This window comes from Carcharhinus amblyrhynchos, chromosome 11 (assembly GCF_965287045.1).
Source record: "Carcharhinus amblyrhynchos chromosome 11, sCarAmb.v2.hapA, whole genome shotgun sequence".
Lineage (NCBI taxonomy): Eukaryota > Metazoa > Chordata > Chondrichthyes > Carcharhiniformes > Carcharhinidae > Carcharhinus > Carcharhinus amblyrhynchos.
This window is the reverse complement of record NC_137334.1, coordinates 97,563,515-97,580,354: the sequence shown is the minus strand read 5'-3', so window position 1 is coordinate 97,580,354 and position 16,840 is coordinate 97,563,515. Positions and strand designations below refer to the sequence as shown.

General features: G+C 46.5%; 1 gene segment (V, D, J or C); it reads left to right on the top strand.

Annotated features, from left to right (window-relative positions):
* The first annotated feature begins 2,377 nt into the window (after window positions 1–2,377).
* LOC145350236 (Ig heavy chain C region, secreted form-like) lies at window positions 2,378–7,423 on the top strand. The segment is given in 5 exon segments: window positions 2,378–2,614; window positions 2,864–3,290; window positions 4,368–4,458; window positions 6,855–7,154; window positions 7,248–7,423. Coding segments are annotated over 3 exon segments (495 nt in total).
* Window positions 7,424–16,840: the final 9,417 nt, after the last annotated feature.

The window sequence follows — 16,840 nt, the reverse complement described above, 5'->3', positions numbered from 1 at the left end:
GAGAGGGAAAATACAAGAGAGGGAAAATACAAGAGAGGGAAAATACAAGAGAGGGAAAATACAAGAGAGGGAAAATACAAGAGAGGGAAAATACAAGAGAGGGAAAATACAAGAGAGGGAAAATAAAAGAGAGGGAAAATAAAAGAGAGGGAAAATAAAAGACAGAGGGAAAATAAAAGAGAGGGAAAATAAAAGAGAGGGAAAATAAAAGAGAGGGAAAATAAAAGACAGAGGGAAAATAAAAGAGAGGGAAAATAAAAGAGAGGGAAAATAAAAGAGAGGGAAAATAAAAGAGAGGGAAAATAAAAGAGAGGGAAAATAAAAGAGAGGGAAAATAAAAGAGAGGGAAAATAAAAGAGAGGGAAAATAAAAGAGAGGGAAAATAAAGACAGAGGGAAAATAAAGACAAGAGGGAAAATAAAGACAAGAGGGAAAATAAAAGACAGAGGGAAAATAAAAGACAGAGGGAAAATAAAGGACAGAGGGAAAATAAAGACAGAGGGAAAATAAAGACAGAGGGAAAATAAAAGACAGAGGGAAAATAAAAGACAGAGGGAAAATAAAGACAGAGGGAAAATAAAAGAGAGGGAAAATAAAGACAGAGGGAAAATAAAAGTCAGGGAAAATAAAAGTCAGGGAAAATAAAAGTCAGGGAAAATAAAAGTCAGGGAAAATAAAAGTCAGGCACAGAAAATAAAAGTCAGGCACAGAAAATAAAAGTCAGGCAGAAAAAATAAAAGTCAGGCAGAAAAAATAAAAGTCAGGCAGAGAAAATAAAAGTCAGGCAGAGAAAATAAAAGTCAGGCAGAGAAAATAAAAGTCAGGCAGAGAAAATAAAAGTCAGGCAGAGAAAATAAAAGTCAGGGAGAGAAAATAAAAGTCAGGGAGAGAAAATAAAAGTCAGGGAGAGAAAATAAAAGTCAGAAAGAGAAAATAAAAGTCAGAAAGAGAAAATAAAAGTCAGGGAGAGAAAATAAAGAGACAGGGAGAGAAAATAAAGAGACAGGGAGAGAAAATAAAGAGGCAGGGAGAGAAAATAAAGAGGCAGGGAGAGAAAATAAAGAGGCAGGGAGAGAAAATAAAGAGGCAGGGAGAGAAAACAAAGAGACAGGGAGAGAAAATAAAAGGCAGGGAGAGAAAATAAAAGGCAGGGAGAGAAAATAAAAGACAGAGAGGGAAAATAAAGACAGAGAGGGAAAATAAAGACAGAGAGGGAAAATAAAGACAGAGAGGGAAAATAAAGACAGAGAGGGAAAATAAAGACAGAGAGGGAAAATAAAGACAGAGAGGGAAAATAAAGACAGAGAGGGAAAATAAAGACAGAGAGGGAAAATAAAGACAGAGAGGGAAAATAAAGACAGAGAGGGAAAATAAAGACAGAGAGGGAAAATAAAGACAGAGAGGGAAAATAAAGACAGTAAAAAGACAAACAGGACTGAGAGGGAAAGATTAAGATTCGGAGGGAAAGATTAAGATTCGGAGGGAAAGATTAAGATTCGGAGGGAAAGATTAAGATTCGGAGGGAAAGATTAAGAATGGGAGGGAAAGATTAAGAATGAGAGGGAAAGATTAAGAATGAGAGGGAAAGATTAAGAATGAGAGGGAAAGATTAAGAATGAGAGGGAAAGATTAAGAATGAGAGGGAAAGATTCAGATTGAGAGGGAAAGATTCAGATTGAGAGGGAAAGATTCAGATTGAGAGGGAAAGATTCAGATTGAGAGGGAAAGATTCAGATTGAGAGGGAAAGATTCAGATTGAGAGGGAAAGATTCAGATTGAGAGGGAAAGATTCAGATTGAGAGGGAAAGATTCAGATTGAGAGGGAAAGATTCAGATTGAGAGGGAAAGATTCAGATTGAGAGGGAAAGATTCAGATTGAGAGGGAAAGATTCAGATTGAGAGGGAAAGATTCAGATTGAGAGGGAAAGATTCAGAATGAGAGGGAAAGATTCAGACTGAGAGGAGAAAGATTAAGATTGAGAGGGAAAGATTAAGACTGAGAAAGACTGAGAGGGAGATTGAGAGGAGGCTGCAAACAGACAGAGAAAAGCAGGGCTGAGGTGGGAAAGAGACGCAGACACAAAGTGAAGAGGTTCATACTCACCAGCGCACATCTTTTCCCTCGGTGATCTCTCCAACTCCTTCCATTCCCTCTCCCATGGTGGCGGAGACAGATCCTGGGCCAGGTGCTTTGTGCTGGATAAAGGGGAGGGGGGTTAAAATCTCAGAGCTGGAACTCCATGCTGCGCACACACACACACTGACTCACTCACACAGACACACAGTTTACCTGATACTTACCCAGCCACGCGAAGACAGAGACAGAACAATGGAACCCCAGCCTTTTTGTAACCTCCACGCACACTGTCCACACCTCCCCAATCAAACCCCATCCAACCACATCTCCTACACCTCACCTGGACACACCTCCTGCAGGTATGGCCCAGTCCAACACCAGCCTGTCTCTGAGTGTGTGGGGGGGTTGTGTGTGTGGGTTAGTGAGCACCAGGTAAATGGTTTATTCCAAGGCTAACTCGCAGCTCTGCACTGCCCGGCAGGCCAGGTCTGAATGTGGACTGTACAACTTGTTCACCCAGGGCTCCATCGGCTACAGGTTTGTCCCCTTTACTGATTCCTGCAAAGTTGCCTTTCCCTTAAGTTGCTTGAACTGTAACAATTTCTTGCAAAGTTATTTGTTGTCTCATTTACTAATTCCATTCCTGAATTACAATGTCATCTGTCTGTTGTTGTCTGTCCGGGTGTCTGAATGTGTGTTACAAGCACTAGCTGGGGGAGGGGGAGGGAAAGAAGCAGAGTGAAGTTTCTGTCTGCTAAGTGCTGTAAATGTGTCTTTAACCAGCAGCTCTGCAGAGACAGAGATACAGGATTTTAAACTCACTGGGACCCAGAAGGATGTACGTGGCGTGAGAATTGGAAGAAACCAGGTTGTCAGGATACGGAAAGGTGGAAGGAAAATATCAAGTCAAAGAACTGAAAGTACAAAGGCGTCCCGGAGGCTCCCTGAAACTGAGCTGTAAAACCAGCGGTTTAAATCTTGGCAGCTACTGGATGGACTGGATCCGGCAGGTTCCCGGACAGGGGGCTCGAGTGTCTGCTTACCTACTATCGTTCATCCAGCACTAATTACTACACGCCATCAATTCAGGGTCGATTTACTGCGTCCACAGACACTTCAAGCAACATCTTCTCTTTGGAGATGACGAGCCTGAAGACTGGAGACACGGCCATCTATTACTGGGGATATCAGCATCTTCCATCATAACCTGAAGGTCAGGATCTGTTTTCAATGCAGTATGATCGAGGCTGGTCAGAAGCAAACTATAATGGTGTTTAAAATAAAGAGTAACACAGAAAGCATTTAACAGTAAAACTTCCCAAACTCACCCATATAACTGGTCAGCTTTTCACTGCCTTTATATTCATTGTAGTTTCAGCAATCCGACATACGATATATTACTCTTTTTAATATTTCTGATAGATTGTGTTATATAAACAGTTGCCTACATTTCCCATTCGAGCAAAACCAATGGTCCGTTTGAAGTGAATATTGAACAGCACGACTGAACAGAGTGAGTGCACTGGTGTGTGTGTCACTGTGATACTCTACGGGGGTCACAGCGCTGAGAAAAGCGCCATCCTCATACAGAAACCTCAGAAAAGGTCCTTGCTTAAATTTGTGACCAATGCTATTGCCGAATGCCAAAGTACATGAGGGTTCAACAAAATAATACTTAGAAGCAGTACTTTTTTTATGATGTAAAATGCTTCAAGTTTATTGTTATTGATTTACACGCTGGATGTGCACAGAGAGTGTAAAAGTTTCTAACCCCCTTTATCAATATCATGACCAGTCGAAATTGAACTATCTCACTGAGTCACCCTTAACGAGCTGCAAACAGGCTTTTGAAATAGCAGTGAAATTAACTGTCTGTACTTCACAGCTAACTGTCCGCCTCAGTATTGGTCATGCTGTGTCTCACTGTGATAGCTGGAGCTACACAGCAGTTACTGTCAATACAAAAAACCCTCAGCACTGATTGATTGAAACTGGATCAGTGTCACTTTTACATCCAAACTGTAATCACAGTACAATACTATTTATGTCCAGCACTGACCACATGGCAAGAATAAACATGGAAAATCTTGATAGTTACTCAATTATCGATGTGCGTTTTCAACAACATGTTCACGTGTAACTCTGTGAAATATAAAACATTAGGGTCATTTAGGAATGTCAAATGATATCCAAAGATCCAATTATAATCTAATGAACGTTAATTGTCTTTGCTTTTCCTTGGGTTTGTGGATATTTAAAGTAACGGTGATTTTGTGTCTATTCTGTGCAGGGACGGTTATTTTATGACACAGCCAACGGAATGTGACACTGTGATGCTTTCGACTACTGGGGACAAGGGACCATGGTGACGGTGACTACAGGTAAGAACCATCCACTTATTGAGTAACTGGTTTACATGTGTCTTTGTTTTATATTTTTATCTGTACTAATAATCCATTTGGTAACAGAAATGTGAGTTTGGCGGATTCTCGGTTGAGAATTGTTACAATGTTTCCTGTGACTCTGCTGCGAAGGGGTTTTAGAATTCAGCTCTTTCTGCACAATAGCTGCTGCTGAGGGATTCAATCCCAAATTGTTGGGATTTGGTGTTTATCTGTTGTGGTTACTGTGTGGTTAGGGTTACTTTCAAATCTAAATGTCTGTTAAACAATTCAGCGTTTCTGCAGTGCTTCATCTCGGCGACATCTAGTGGCTGCGGGTTGAACCATCTACTGCACCAGTGTTTGAAATTTAAACCAAACAATTAAAATAATCTAGAATTTGTATATTTAGCCAGTGAAAATGTTCCACTCACTCACAATGCTGGTGCTGCTGTGCAATATTTTCTGCTTATTCTAAACATTAATTAGTTTGGTGATGGGCGAATTGGCTGGAATTTATATTGAACATTTCTGTAAATGTTACATTTGATTCTGTTGAAAGTGTTTGTAGAATTGTGCTGCTTCTGCATGAAGCGGGCTTCAGTCTGTCAGTGATGCGTTTTTTTCTGTGGTGAGGAGATTATGTATCTGGGTGACTCTAAACACGTAAAATTTGTGAATTAATGTAGTGTTTCTGCATTGTTTGAACTCAGTGACACTGAGCTGTTACACGCTTTGATTGAATATGAACATTCTGCGGGTTCGCAACTGTTTGATGCGTGACTGCAGACATAAATAAAGCAGGCTTCATTGTGTTTGTATGTTTAAAATCTTTACTGATATCGGCTTACGCCACTCGTTCAGAACATAGTTTGTCACTGCATTTACAATTTGGGGTCCCTGCAATGTTTAATCTCGGTGATATTTGATGGCTGGAACTTTTACCTTCCAAATGTTTAAATATGGTGACATCTAGTGGCCGCGGGTTGAACCATCTACTGCACCAGTGCTTGAAATTTAAACCAAAAAATTAAAATAATCTAGAATTTCTATATTTATCCAGTGAAAATGTTCCACTCACTCACAATGCTGGTGCTGCTGTATAATATTTTCTGCTTATTCTAAACATTAATTGGAATTTATATTAAACATTTCTGTAAATGTTATACCTGATCCTGTTGAAAGTGTTTCTAGAGTGTGACAGAGATACAGACAGATACAGAGAAAGAGCAGAGAGCCGGGGGAGAGGGCACAGAGCTGGAGGGAAGTGTAGAGAACCAGGTGGAAATACAGAGAGCCGGATAAAAGGGGAAAAGAGCCACTGCGACAGGCAGAGAGCCAGGGGAAAGGGCAAAGAGCTGGGGAAATGGGCAGAGAGCGGGTGCTGGATGGGCGGACTGAGGGGGTTCAGAATAGAGCTAGCACCACAATCAGCTCATCTGTAATCTCAGTGAATGATGGAGGAAACTTCAGGGCCCGAATGGGAATCTCTAGGTATTAATGTGTGATCCTTCAATGAGTCAATGTTGGATTTATTTGAATTTATAATCACATTGCGAGTTTCCTGATCATTCAGTAAGTATTCATTCCGGAGGTATTTTTGAAGCAAAGTCACTAATCTCTGGTTTGTGCAGTGAGAGGCAGTGAGTTGGACAGAGGAAGGGGCACCAATCAGTTTGAAACCAGGCAATTTCCAAAACTAGTGTGGAGATGCCGGAGTGAGGTTGGTGTGGGCACAGGAAGGATTCTCACAACACCAGGTTAAAGTCCAACAGGTTTATTTGGAATCACAAGCTGTTGGAGCTCCCTCATCAGGTGAGTGGATAGTCTGAATGAAGGGAGAACTTCTTCATCACAAAGTGTTGTTGTTTGAGAAATAAACAGCGGTTTGTCACACACTGCTGTTGTTGAGAAATAAATAGTTGCTGCAATAATGGGGAACATTTTTGCTGTTCCCTGTTAATCCAATGAATGACACGTCATTGTGAGACTAACAGAATGTGTTTTTTTTCTTCCTAATTTGATAGAAGTGAAGACAGGGATATGAGTTTCTACAGAGATGACAATTCCCAAATGATAGAAGTAACATCATCTCAAAGGCGGATGAAAGATTTCATCGGGAAATATTAGGGATAAGTTCATAATTCTAATCAGTGTTGGAGATAGAAACATAGAAAATACAAGCTGGAGTAGGCCATTTGGCCCTTTGGGACTACTCCGCCATTCACTTTGGTCAGAGCTCATCACTATCCTGATCACACCTACTACCCATATCCCTTCATCCCTTTAACACCAAGAGCTATATCTAATATAGAAACCTATTTGTAACAATATGTTTGATGACTTAATAAATGCAAGTAAGAGTCTAACTTGTTCAATTGGCCATTCTTTCCCAGCGAAACAATCTCCGCCCAATCTCTACGGCCTGGTCTCCCCCTGTCAGCGACACAACTCCGACGGCTCCATCACCTTCGGATGTTTGGCGATGGATTACTCTCCAGATGTCTCCAAAGTGACCTGGAAGATAAATGGGCAAACGGTCCCCAGTGGATTTAAGCCTTACCCGTCAGTGAGAAATACGGATGGAAGCTACACCCTGAGCAGCCAGTTAACCATCAGCGACTCAGCGGGAGAATGTCCCAGAATTGACTGTGAGGTTCGACACATCAGCACAGTCAAGAGCGTTGAAATACCATGTAAGTGTTGCACATTTTCCTGATATCTAACCAGTGGTTTCATTGTCTCCAGAATTCTCCAGTTTATTGACATTTACTGTACATTTTCTGCAGATCCAAATCCGCGGGAACCGGTCGTCTCTGTCCTCCTGCCCTCGGCAGAAGACGTCTCCGCTCAGAACAAAGAACAAAGAACAACACAGCGCGGGAAACAGGCCCTTCGGCCCAACGAGCCCGCGCCACCGTCCCACTGTCTCAGTGACCTATTCATGATTTTAGTCGACGCCTAATGTGCGAGGATCAGGGAGGTCCAATTTAGGGACAATTTAGTACCCAATCAATCAGCCTAAAAGCACATCTTTGGGGATGTGGGAGGAAACCGGAGCACCCGGAGGAAACCCACGCAACCACGGGGAGAACGTGCAAACTCCCACAGACACAGGCCCAAATCCATGTGTCCGCACAGCAACAGAGATAGTCTCTGAGCTGTCGTGTTGCCCTCGAGATGGTCCAGTTTAAGCACACTAACGACATGAAGCAATAGGCAACTCCCGAAGCAACGTCCAAGAGCAGCCCACTACAACCTGCCGCATGCATGCCCCTTGCTGGACTTAAATGCCTGTGGAGACAAAAAAATTCATTATTAAACAGGCAAAGACTAACATCCCTGAGGCAAAACGTATTCCCAAGCCTGCAATGTTTAGTAAGGCCTACTATATCCCCCTATATGTAGCCCGCTCATGTGGCTGTCTAAGTGACTCTTAAACAACCCTAGCGTGCCTGCTTCCACCACCTTACTCGGCAGTGCATTCCACACCCCCACTACCCTTTGCGTGAAAAACTGCCCTCTAATATTTGTCTTATACCTAGCCCCCCTCACCCTAAGCCCGTGACCCCTCGTTCTATCCATTTCTAATAGCGGAAAAAGCTTACCACCATTTACTCTATCTATCCCCTTCATAATCTTATAAACCTCTATTAGATCCCCCCTCAGCCGACATCTCTCAAGGGAAAACAGCCCAAGTTCGTTCAATCTTTCCTCGTAAGACAGCCCTCCCATACCAGGCAGCATCCTGGTAAATCTCCTCTGCACTCTCTCCAGGATCTCTACATCCTTCCGGTAGTACGGCGACCAGAACTGGACGCAGTACTCCAAGTGAGGCCTAACCAATGTTCTATACAACTGCAACATCAGACTCCTACTCTTATATTCTATACCTCTTCCTATGAAGGCTAACATACCATACGCTTTCCTCATCACATTCTGCACCTGCACCGACACCTTCAGGGACTTGTGCACTTGCACCCCCAGGTCTCTCTGCGTATCTATACTCCGGATAGTTCTACCTTTTATCGTATAACTCCCCTCCACATTATTCCGGCCAAAGTGCATCACCTCGCATTACTCCGGATTAAATTCCATTTGCCGTCTATCTGCCCAATCTACCAGCCTGTCTATGTGCTGTTGCATTGCCAGGCACTGCTCCTCAGTACCCGCCAATCCAACCATCTTAGTGTCATCAGCAAATTTGCTGATCACACCACCTACCCCCTCTTCCAAGTCATTAATATATACCACAAATAGAAGAGGTCCTAGTACCGAGCCCTGCGGCACACCACTGTTGACAGACCTCCAATTGGAAAAGGAGCCTTCCACTACTACTCGCTGTCTTCTCCTCCCAAGCCAGTTCTCCACCCATCTACATACCTGGCCTTGTATCCCATGAGCCTTCACCTTTTCTATCAGCCTACCATGAGGGACCTTGTCAAACGCCTGACTGAAATCCATATAGACGACATCAACGGCTTGTCCTTCGTCAACCGTTTTTGTCACCTCTTCAAAAAATTCCACTAGATTCGTAAGGCACGACCTCCCTGTAACGAAGCCATGCTGCGTATCCCTGATCAGATTGCAGCGCTCCAGATGTTCATACATCCTATCCTTGAGGATCCTCTCCATTAGCTTGCCTATAACTGAAGTCAAGCTCACCGGCCTATAATTCCCTGGGTTATCCCTCTGACCCTTCTTAAACAACGGTACTACATTTGCAATCCGCCAATCCTCTGGGACCTCACCACTGTCCAAAGAAGAGACAAAGATTTGCGTCAGAGGCCCAGCAATTTCATCCCTCACCTCCCTTAACAGCCTGGGATAGATGCCATCAGGCACCGGAGATTTATCCGTCTTTATACTGTCTAAAAGTCCCAACACCTCTTCCCTCGTGATGACTATTTCCCTCAACGGATCCTCAACCTCCTCAAGCACAGCACCAGACATCAGGCCCCTCTCCTGCGTGAATACCGACGCAAAGTATTCATTCACAATCTCCCCCATTCCCCCAGGCTCCAAGCATAGTTCCCCTCCTCTGTCCCTGAGAGGACCAATCTTCCCTCTAACCATCCTTTTATTTCTAACATAGGAGTAAAATGCCTTAGGATTTTCTTTAATCCTACCCGCCAAAGCCATTTCGTGGCCCCTTTTTGCCTTTCTGATGCCCCTTTTAAGTTCTCTCCTACATTCTCTGTATTCTTCTAACGCTATCTCTGTTCTCAAATGCCTAGATCTAATGTACGCCTCCCTCTTCCTCCTGACCAGGTCCTCAATATCCCTAGTTACCCACGGCTCTCTAATCCTACCCTTCCCATCCTTCCTCTTGACCGGCACGTCTTTCCTGCAAAGATTTTAGTTTTCCCTTCAGAGACTCCCACATACCCAGCGTCGACCTGCCATCAAACAGCTTACCCCAGTCCGTATCTTTAAGATCCTGCCTAATCCGGTTGTATTTAGCCCTCCCCCAGTTTAACACCCTCCCCTTAGGACAGGCTTCATCTTTATCCATTAATATCTTAAACCAGACAGAGTTGTGGTCACTGTTAGCCACATGCTCTCCTACTTCAACGTCAACCACCTGCCCAGGCTCATTCCCCAGAACCAAGTCCAGTGTAGCCCCCTCTCTGGTCGGGCTATCCACATACTGCTCCAGGGATCCTTCCATTACACACTGTACAAATTCCTCCCCGTCAGCACCCTCTGATCTCGGCACCTTCCAGTCTACCCCGGGGAGATTAAAATCTCCCACTACCACCACCCTATTCTTCCTGCACTTATCTAGAATGTCCCTGCTTATCCCTTCTTCCACAGCCCTCGGGCTGTTGGGCGGTCTGTAGTACACACCCAACATAGTAACATCTCCCTTCCTATTCCTCAACTCCACCCATAGCGACTCGATTCCTATGTCCTCTACACCTCCCTCCCTCTGCACTGCTATGATGCAATCCTTAACTAACAACGCCACTCCCCCACCTCTCAGCGACCCACCCCTATCACGCCTGAAGCACTTATACCCGGGAACATTCAACTGCCAGTCCTGCCCTTCCTTTAACCAAGTCTCTGTCACCGCCACGACTTCCAACTTCCTTTCGAACATTATTGCCTTCAGTTCATCTGTTTTGCCAGTCACACTCCTAGCATTGAAACACATGTACCGAAGACCCTCAGAAACAATCCGATCCTTCTTCCTACCCTCCGGGCTTACCCTATCCCCAATCCCAGTTCTGTCCACCTCCCCACCCCCCCTCCATATTAGTTTAAACCCTGCCGAAACACTCCAGCCAACCTTCCAGCTAAGATATGCATGCCCTTCCCAGTTAACTGTACCCCATCCCTCTTGTATATTTGCCCCTCTTTCATAAAGACTTCCCAGTGGTCTACGAATCTAAAACCCTCTGCCCTACACCAATCCTTCAACCACGCATTTAGTTGGAGTATCTCATTATTTCTAGCCCTGCTAGCCCCAGGCACCGGCAGCAGCCCAGAGAACGCCACCCTGGAGGCCCTACATTTCAGCCTAGCCCCCAACTCCCTGAACTGCCTACGTATGTCCCCCCTGCACTTTGTTCCTACATCCTTCTCTCCTACGTGCACTATCACATCAGACTCAGTCCCTCCACCCTTCAAAATTCCCTCTACCCTTTCTGAAACATCCTGTACCCCTGCTCCAGGGAGGCAGACTACCATCCTGGAGTCCCGCTTTTGCCCACAGAACCACCTGTCAATCCCTTTGACTTTCCCATCCCCCACCACTATCTCACACCCTGCACTCTTCCCTTCCTCCGAGGTATTCTGATCTCCCTCCCTTGCCTTCTCTACCCCAGCTGTCACCCCACCCTTGATATTCCGGGGTCATTCCTCTGGGGCGGTCCTAGTGCTATAACTCCTTTTCTTTTTGCTCTTCCTAACTGTTTCATCTCCCTCAGCTGCTTAGTGAGAGGTTTCTCCCCCCGAGAGATCTTCGTCAAGTGGAACCTCAACGACAAGCCGGTGAATCCCGGCAACTACAGGAACACCGAGGTGGTGGCGGAGAACGGCGATAGCTCCTTCTTCATGTACAGCCTGTTATCCATTGCAGCAGAGGAATGGTCCAGCGGCGCTTCTTACTCCTGTGTGGTGGGACATGAGGCCATCCCCTTGAAGATCACCAACAAAACAGTTGACAAATCCAGCGGTAAACCCAGTTTTGTGAACATTTCCCTTGCACTGATGGACACGGTTAATTCATGTCACTGAGAGTCACTCACTTGCATTAAAAACTACAATAAAAAGAATAAAAACATTTTCCTCTAACAATCAATGAAATACCCAATTGTTGAACTGGTTGCTTTTCAGTTTTACTTCCATATCTTTGATTTGAGTCAGATATTTTCATGTCTGGAACCCAACATTGTTGACCCAGTGCTCCCAGCGGAGATAGACACTGGGTCAGGGATAGAATAGAGCACATTCATTACAGGATTCTGCAAAATATCTTCACTGACTCTCCTCCCGCTGAGGGGGAAACAATCCCACATTTTTAACATGTCTGACACACAAACACAACATTTAGATCTCTGTGTCCCTGCTTCTCTCATTGACCACCTCTTTAAGCTGCTGCACCGCACCCACTGGGAACTGAAGTGAGGGTCACACACAAAAAACCATGGAGAAATATTCCCCCCATCGGATTGAGGGAGAGTGAAATTGTTAACATCCTGGATTCCCACTAACCCAGCAGAGAGAGGGGAGGAGCAGGAGCTAATCCATGTCCCAAAACTTCCTCAATGAAAAGAGGAGGAATGTCATTATTGAATCCACTCACCTCCACCTCTTCAGTGGTTCGAACCATCTGGGACATTGTACCACCGGGTAGAGAGAGGGAAGCTCTGGGCTCACTCTCCTCCCTCTCCTGTGTTTGGAAGGGAACAGTTCTCTACTATAAGGACCCAGTTGCCAACAGTACAAATTAGTTTCCGGTTTACTTGCTACAGATTTTGAAGTATCATTATCTTAATCATTGAAGTATAAATATACTAATGCAACATAATTTTAAAATGTCTCAACACTCCTGTTCCTGTTAACCATGTGCTGGCATTGATTTCCCACAATACAAATTTAAACAAGTCATAGATTCCTCCCCGGTTTTGAACTGTTCTGTCCCTAAGGTCTCTGAGATACATCAATGTATTATTTAATCCTCTCTCCTGATATCACCGTGCCCCTCACATAAAATACATTCCTACAGCAAAACATTGAAAATATGTTCCATTATTCGGGTTGTCTGGATCATATTCAGTTCACTACTGTCGGTGAAACTTGGAGCAAAAGTCACCCAGAGATCACCCTGCCGCCATCTGCTGGTGATGCTGTCTCAATGCACCCAGAGCCCTCCCTGCCTCCATCTGCTGGTGATGCTGTCTCAATGCACCCTCAGATCACTCTGCCTCCATCTGCTGGTGATGCTGTCTCAATGCACCCTCAGATCACCCTGCCTCCATCTGCTGGTGATGCTGTCTCAATGCACCCAGAGATCACCCTGCCTCCATCTGCTGGTGATGCTGTCTCAATGCACCCAGAGATCACCCTGCCTCCATCTGCTGGTGATGCTGTCTCAATGCACCCAGAGATCACCCTGCCTCCATCTGCTGGTGATGCTGTCTCAATGCACCCAGAGATCACCCTGCCGCCATCTGCTGGTGATGCTGTCTCAATGCACCCTCAGATCACCCTGCCGCCATCTGCTGGTGATGCTGTCTCAATGCACCCAGAGCCCTCCCTGCCTCCATCTGCTGGTGATGCCGTCTCAATGCACCCAGAGATCACCCTGCCGCCATCTGCTGGTGATGCTGTCTCAATGCACCCTCAGATCACCCTGCCGCCATCTGCTGGTGATGCTGTCTCAATGCACCCAGAGCCCTCCCTGCCTCCATCTGCTGGTGATGCCGTCTCAATGCACCCAGAGATCACCCTGCCTCCATCTGCTGGTGATGCTGTCTCAATGCACCCACAGATCACTCTGCCTCCATCTGCTGGTGATGCTGTCTCAATGCACCCAGAGATCACCCTGCCTCCATCTGCTGGTGATGCTGTCTCAATGCACCCAGAGATCACCCTGCCTCCATCTGCTGGTGATGCTGTCTCAATGCACCCAGAGATCACCCTGCCGCCATCTGCTGGTGATGCTGTCTCAATGCACCCAGAGATCACCCTGCCTCCATCTGCTGGTGATGCTGTCTCAATGCACCCACAGATCACCCTGCCTCCATCTGCTGGTGATGCTGTCTCAATGCACCCAGAGATCACCCTGCCTCCATCTGCTGGTGATGCTGTCTCAATGCACCCAGAGATCACCCTGCCGCCATCTGCTGGTGATGCTGTCTCAATGCACCCAGACATCACCCTGCCGCCATCTGCTGGTGATGCTGTCTCAATGCACCCAGAGATCACCCTGCCGCCATCTGCTGGTGATGCTGTCTCAATGCACCCAGAGATCACCCTGCCTCCATCTGCTGGTGATGCTGTCTCAATGCACCCAGAGCCCTCCCTGCCTCCATCTGCTGGTGATGCTGTCTCAATGCACCCAGACATCACCCTGCCGCCATCTGCTGGTGATGCTGTCTCAATGCACCCAGACATCACCCTGCCGCCATCTGCTGGTGATGCTGTCTCAATGCACCCAGAGATCACCCTGCCGCCATCTGCTGGTGATGCTGTCTCAATGCACCCAGAGCCCTCCCTGCCTCCATCTGCTGGTGATGCTGTCTCAATGCACCCACAGATCACTCTGCCTCCATCTCCTGGTGATGCTGTCTCAATGCACCCAGAGATCACCCTGCCTCCATCTGCTGGTGATGCTGTCTCAATGCACCCAGAGCCCTCCCTGCCTCCATCTGCTGGTGATGCCGTCTCAATGCACCCAGAGATCACCCTGCCGCCATCTGCTGGTGATGCTGTCTGAATGCACCCAGACATCACCCTGCCGCCATCTGCTGGTGATGCTGTCTCAATGCACCCAGAGATCACCCTGCCGCCATCTGCTGGTGATGCTGTCTCAATGCACCCAGAGATCACCCTGCCGCCATCTGCTGGTGATGCTGTCTCAATGCACCCACAGATCACTCTGCCGCCATCTGCTGGTGATGCTGTCTCAATGCACCCAGAGATCACTCTGCCGCCATCTGCTGGTGATGCTGTCTCAATGCACCCACAGATCACTCTGCCTCCATCTGCTGGTGATGCTGTCTCAATGCACCCAGAGCCCACCCTGCCTCCATCTGCTGGTGATGCTGTCTCAATGCACCCAGAGCCCACCCTGCCGCCATCTGCTGGTGATGCTGTCTCAATGCACCCAGAGATCACCCTGCCACCATCTGCTGGTGATGCTGTCTCAATGCACCCAGAGCCCACCCTGCCGCCATCTGCTGGTGATGCCGTCTCAATGCACCCAGAGCCCACCCTGCCTCCATCTGCTGGTGATGCCGTCTCAATGCACCCAGAGATCATCCTGCCGCCATCTGCTGGTGATGCTGTCTCAATGCACCCAGAGATCACCCTGCCGCCATCTGCTGGTGATGCCGTGTCAATGCACCCAGAGATCACCCTGCCTCCATCTGCTGGTGATGCTGTCTCAATGCACCCAGAGCCCACCCTGCCGCCATCTGCTGGTGATGCTGTCTCAATGCACCCAGAGATCACCCTGCCGCCATCTGCTGGTGATGCTGTCTCAATGCACCCAGAGATCACCCTGCCGCCATCTGCTGGTGATGCCGTCTAAATGCACCCAGAGATCACCCTGCCTCCATCTGCTGGTGATGCTGTCTCAATGCACCCAGAGCCCACCCTGCCTCCATCTGCTGGTGATGCCGTCTCAATGCACCCAGACATCATTGAAACATCAGATCCCTGTCTTGCAGCAGGAGGTCATTCATCGCAACGAGACTGAATTCCCTCTCCAACAGAACATTTTACTCAGGCTTTATCCCTGAAACTCCACATATTAATCTCGCTAAAACCGAATTCATAAATCGTGGGACGTTACGGAGCAATTATTAATCGACCTAACATGCCCACCTTTCCATTGTTTTGGAATGGTTCAATTCCTTCGGACAAAGGATCATTCAATGCTTCTCTCTGCTCATTAAATTCTGACCGCGATGTGGAGGTGTCGGGGTTTGACAGGGGCCGGCTCAGCAAGAAACCTCACAATAACAGGTTAAAGTCCAACATGTTTATTTCGTACCTCAAGCATTCGGAGCTCAGCTCGTTCATCACTCATCTGATGAAGGAGCAGCGCTCTGAAAACTCGCGATACCAAATAAACCTGTTGGACTTTAACCTGGAGTTGTGAGACTTCTTGCGATATCCTGCCCATTACCGACCAGACAATTGTGCTACTTTGAACAATGCCAAATACTTAATGATCTCCTACCTGTCATTTCTTCTGTTTAACTAAAATGTGCAATGCTTCCTCTGGAAGTCCTGCAACACTTTTTTCTCTCTTGACGACAGATCGAAATATTTTGCGATATCAATCTAACACCATCTAACCCGAAGGGATTTCTATTTTCTTGTCATCAGAAAATCACAGCCAGCGTTCCTTTGAAGGCCACACGATAATGTTGTCAACATTTTCACGCAGCTTCAATGTCAAGCTCAATCACAAGACTGGATTTAAAGACCTGACAATGAATAGGTCAAATGAACGCCATACATTCCTAACCCTAACCGCTAACCCGAACATCAACACCAACCCTAACCCTAACCCTAAACCTAAACCTAACCCTAACCCTAACCCTAACCCGAATACCCTAACCCTAACCCTAACCCTAATACCCTAACCCTAACCCTAATACCCTAACCCTAACCCTAACCCTAATACCCTAACCCTAACCCTAACCCTAATACCCTAACCCTAACCCTAATACCCTAACCCTAACACCCTAACCCTAATACCCTAACCCTAACCCTAACCCTAATACCCTAACCCTAACCCCTAACCCTAACCCTAACCCCTAACCCTAACCCTAACCCTAACCCTAATGCAGAGTACCCTAACCCTAACCCTAACCCTAACCCTAACCCTAACCCTAACCCTAAACCCTAAACCCAAACCCTAACCCTAACCCTAACCCCTAACCCTAACCCTAACCCTAACCCTAACCCCTAACCCTAACCCTAACCCTAACCCCTAACCCTAACCCTAACCCTAACCCTAACCCCTAACCCTAACCCTAACCCTAACCCTAACCCCTAACCCTAACCCTAACCCTAACCCCTAACCCTAACCGTAACCCCTAACCCTAACCCTAACCCCTAACCCTAACCCTAACCCTAACCCTAACCCCTAACCCTAACCCTAACCCTAACCCTAACCCTAACCCTAACCCCTAACCCT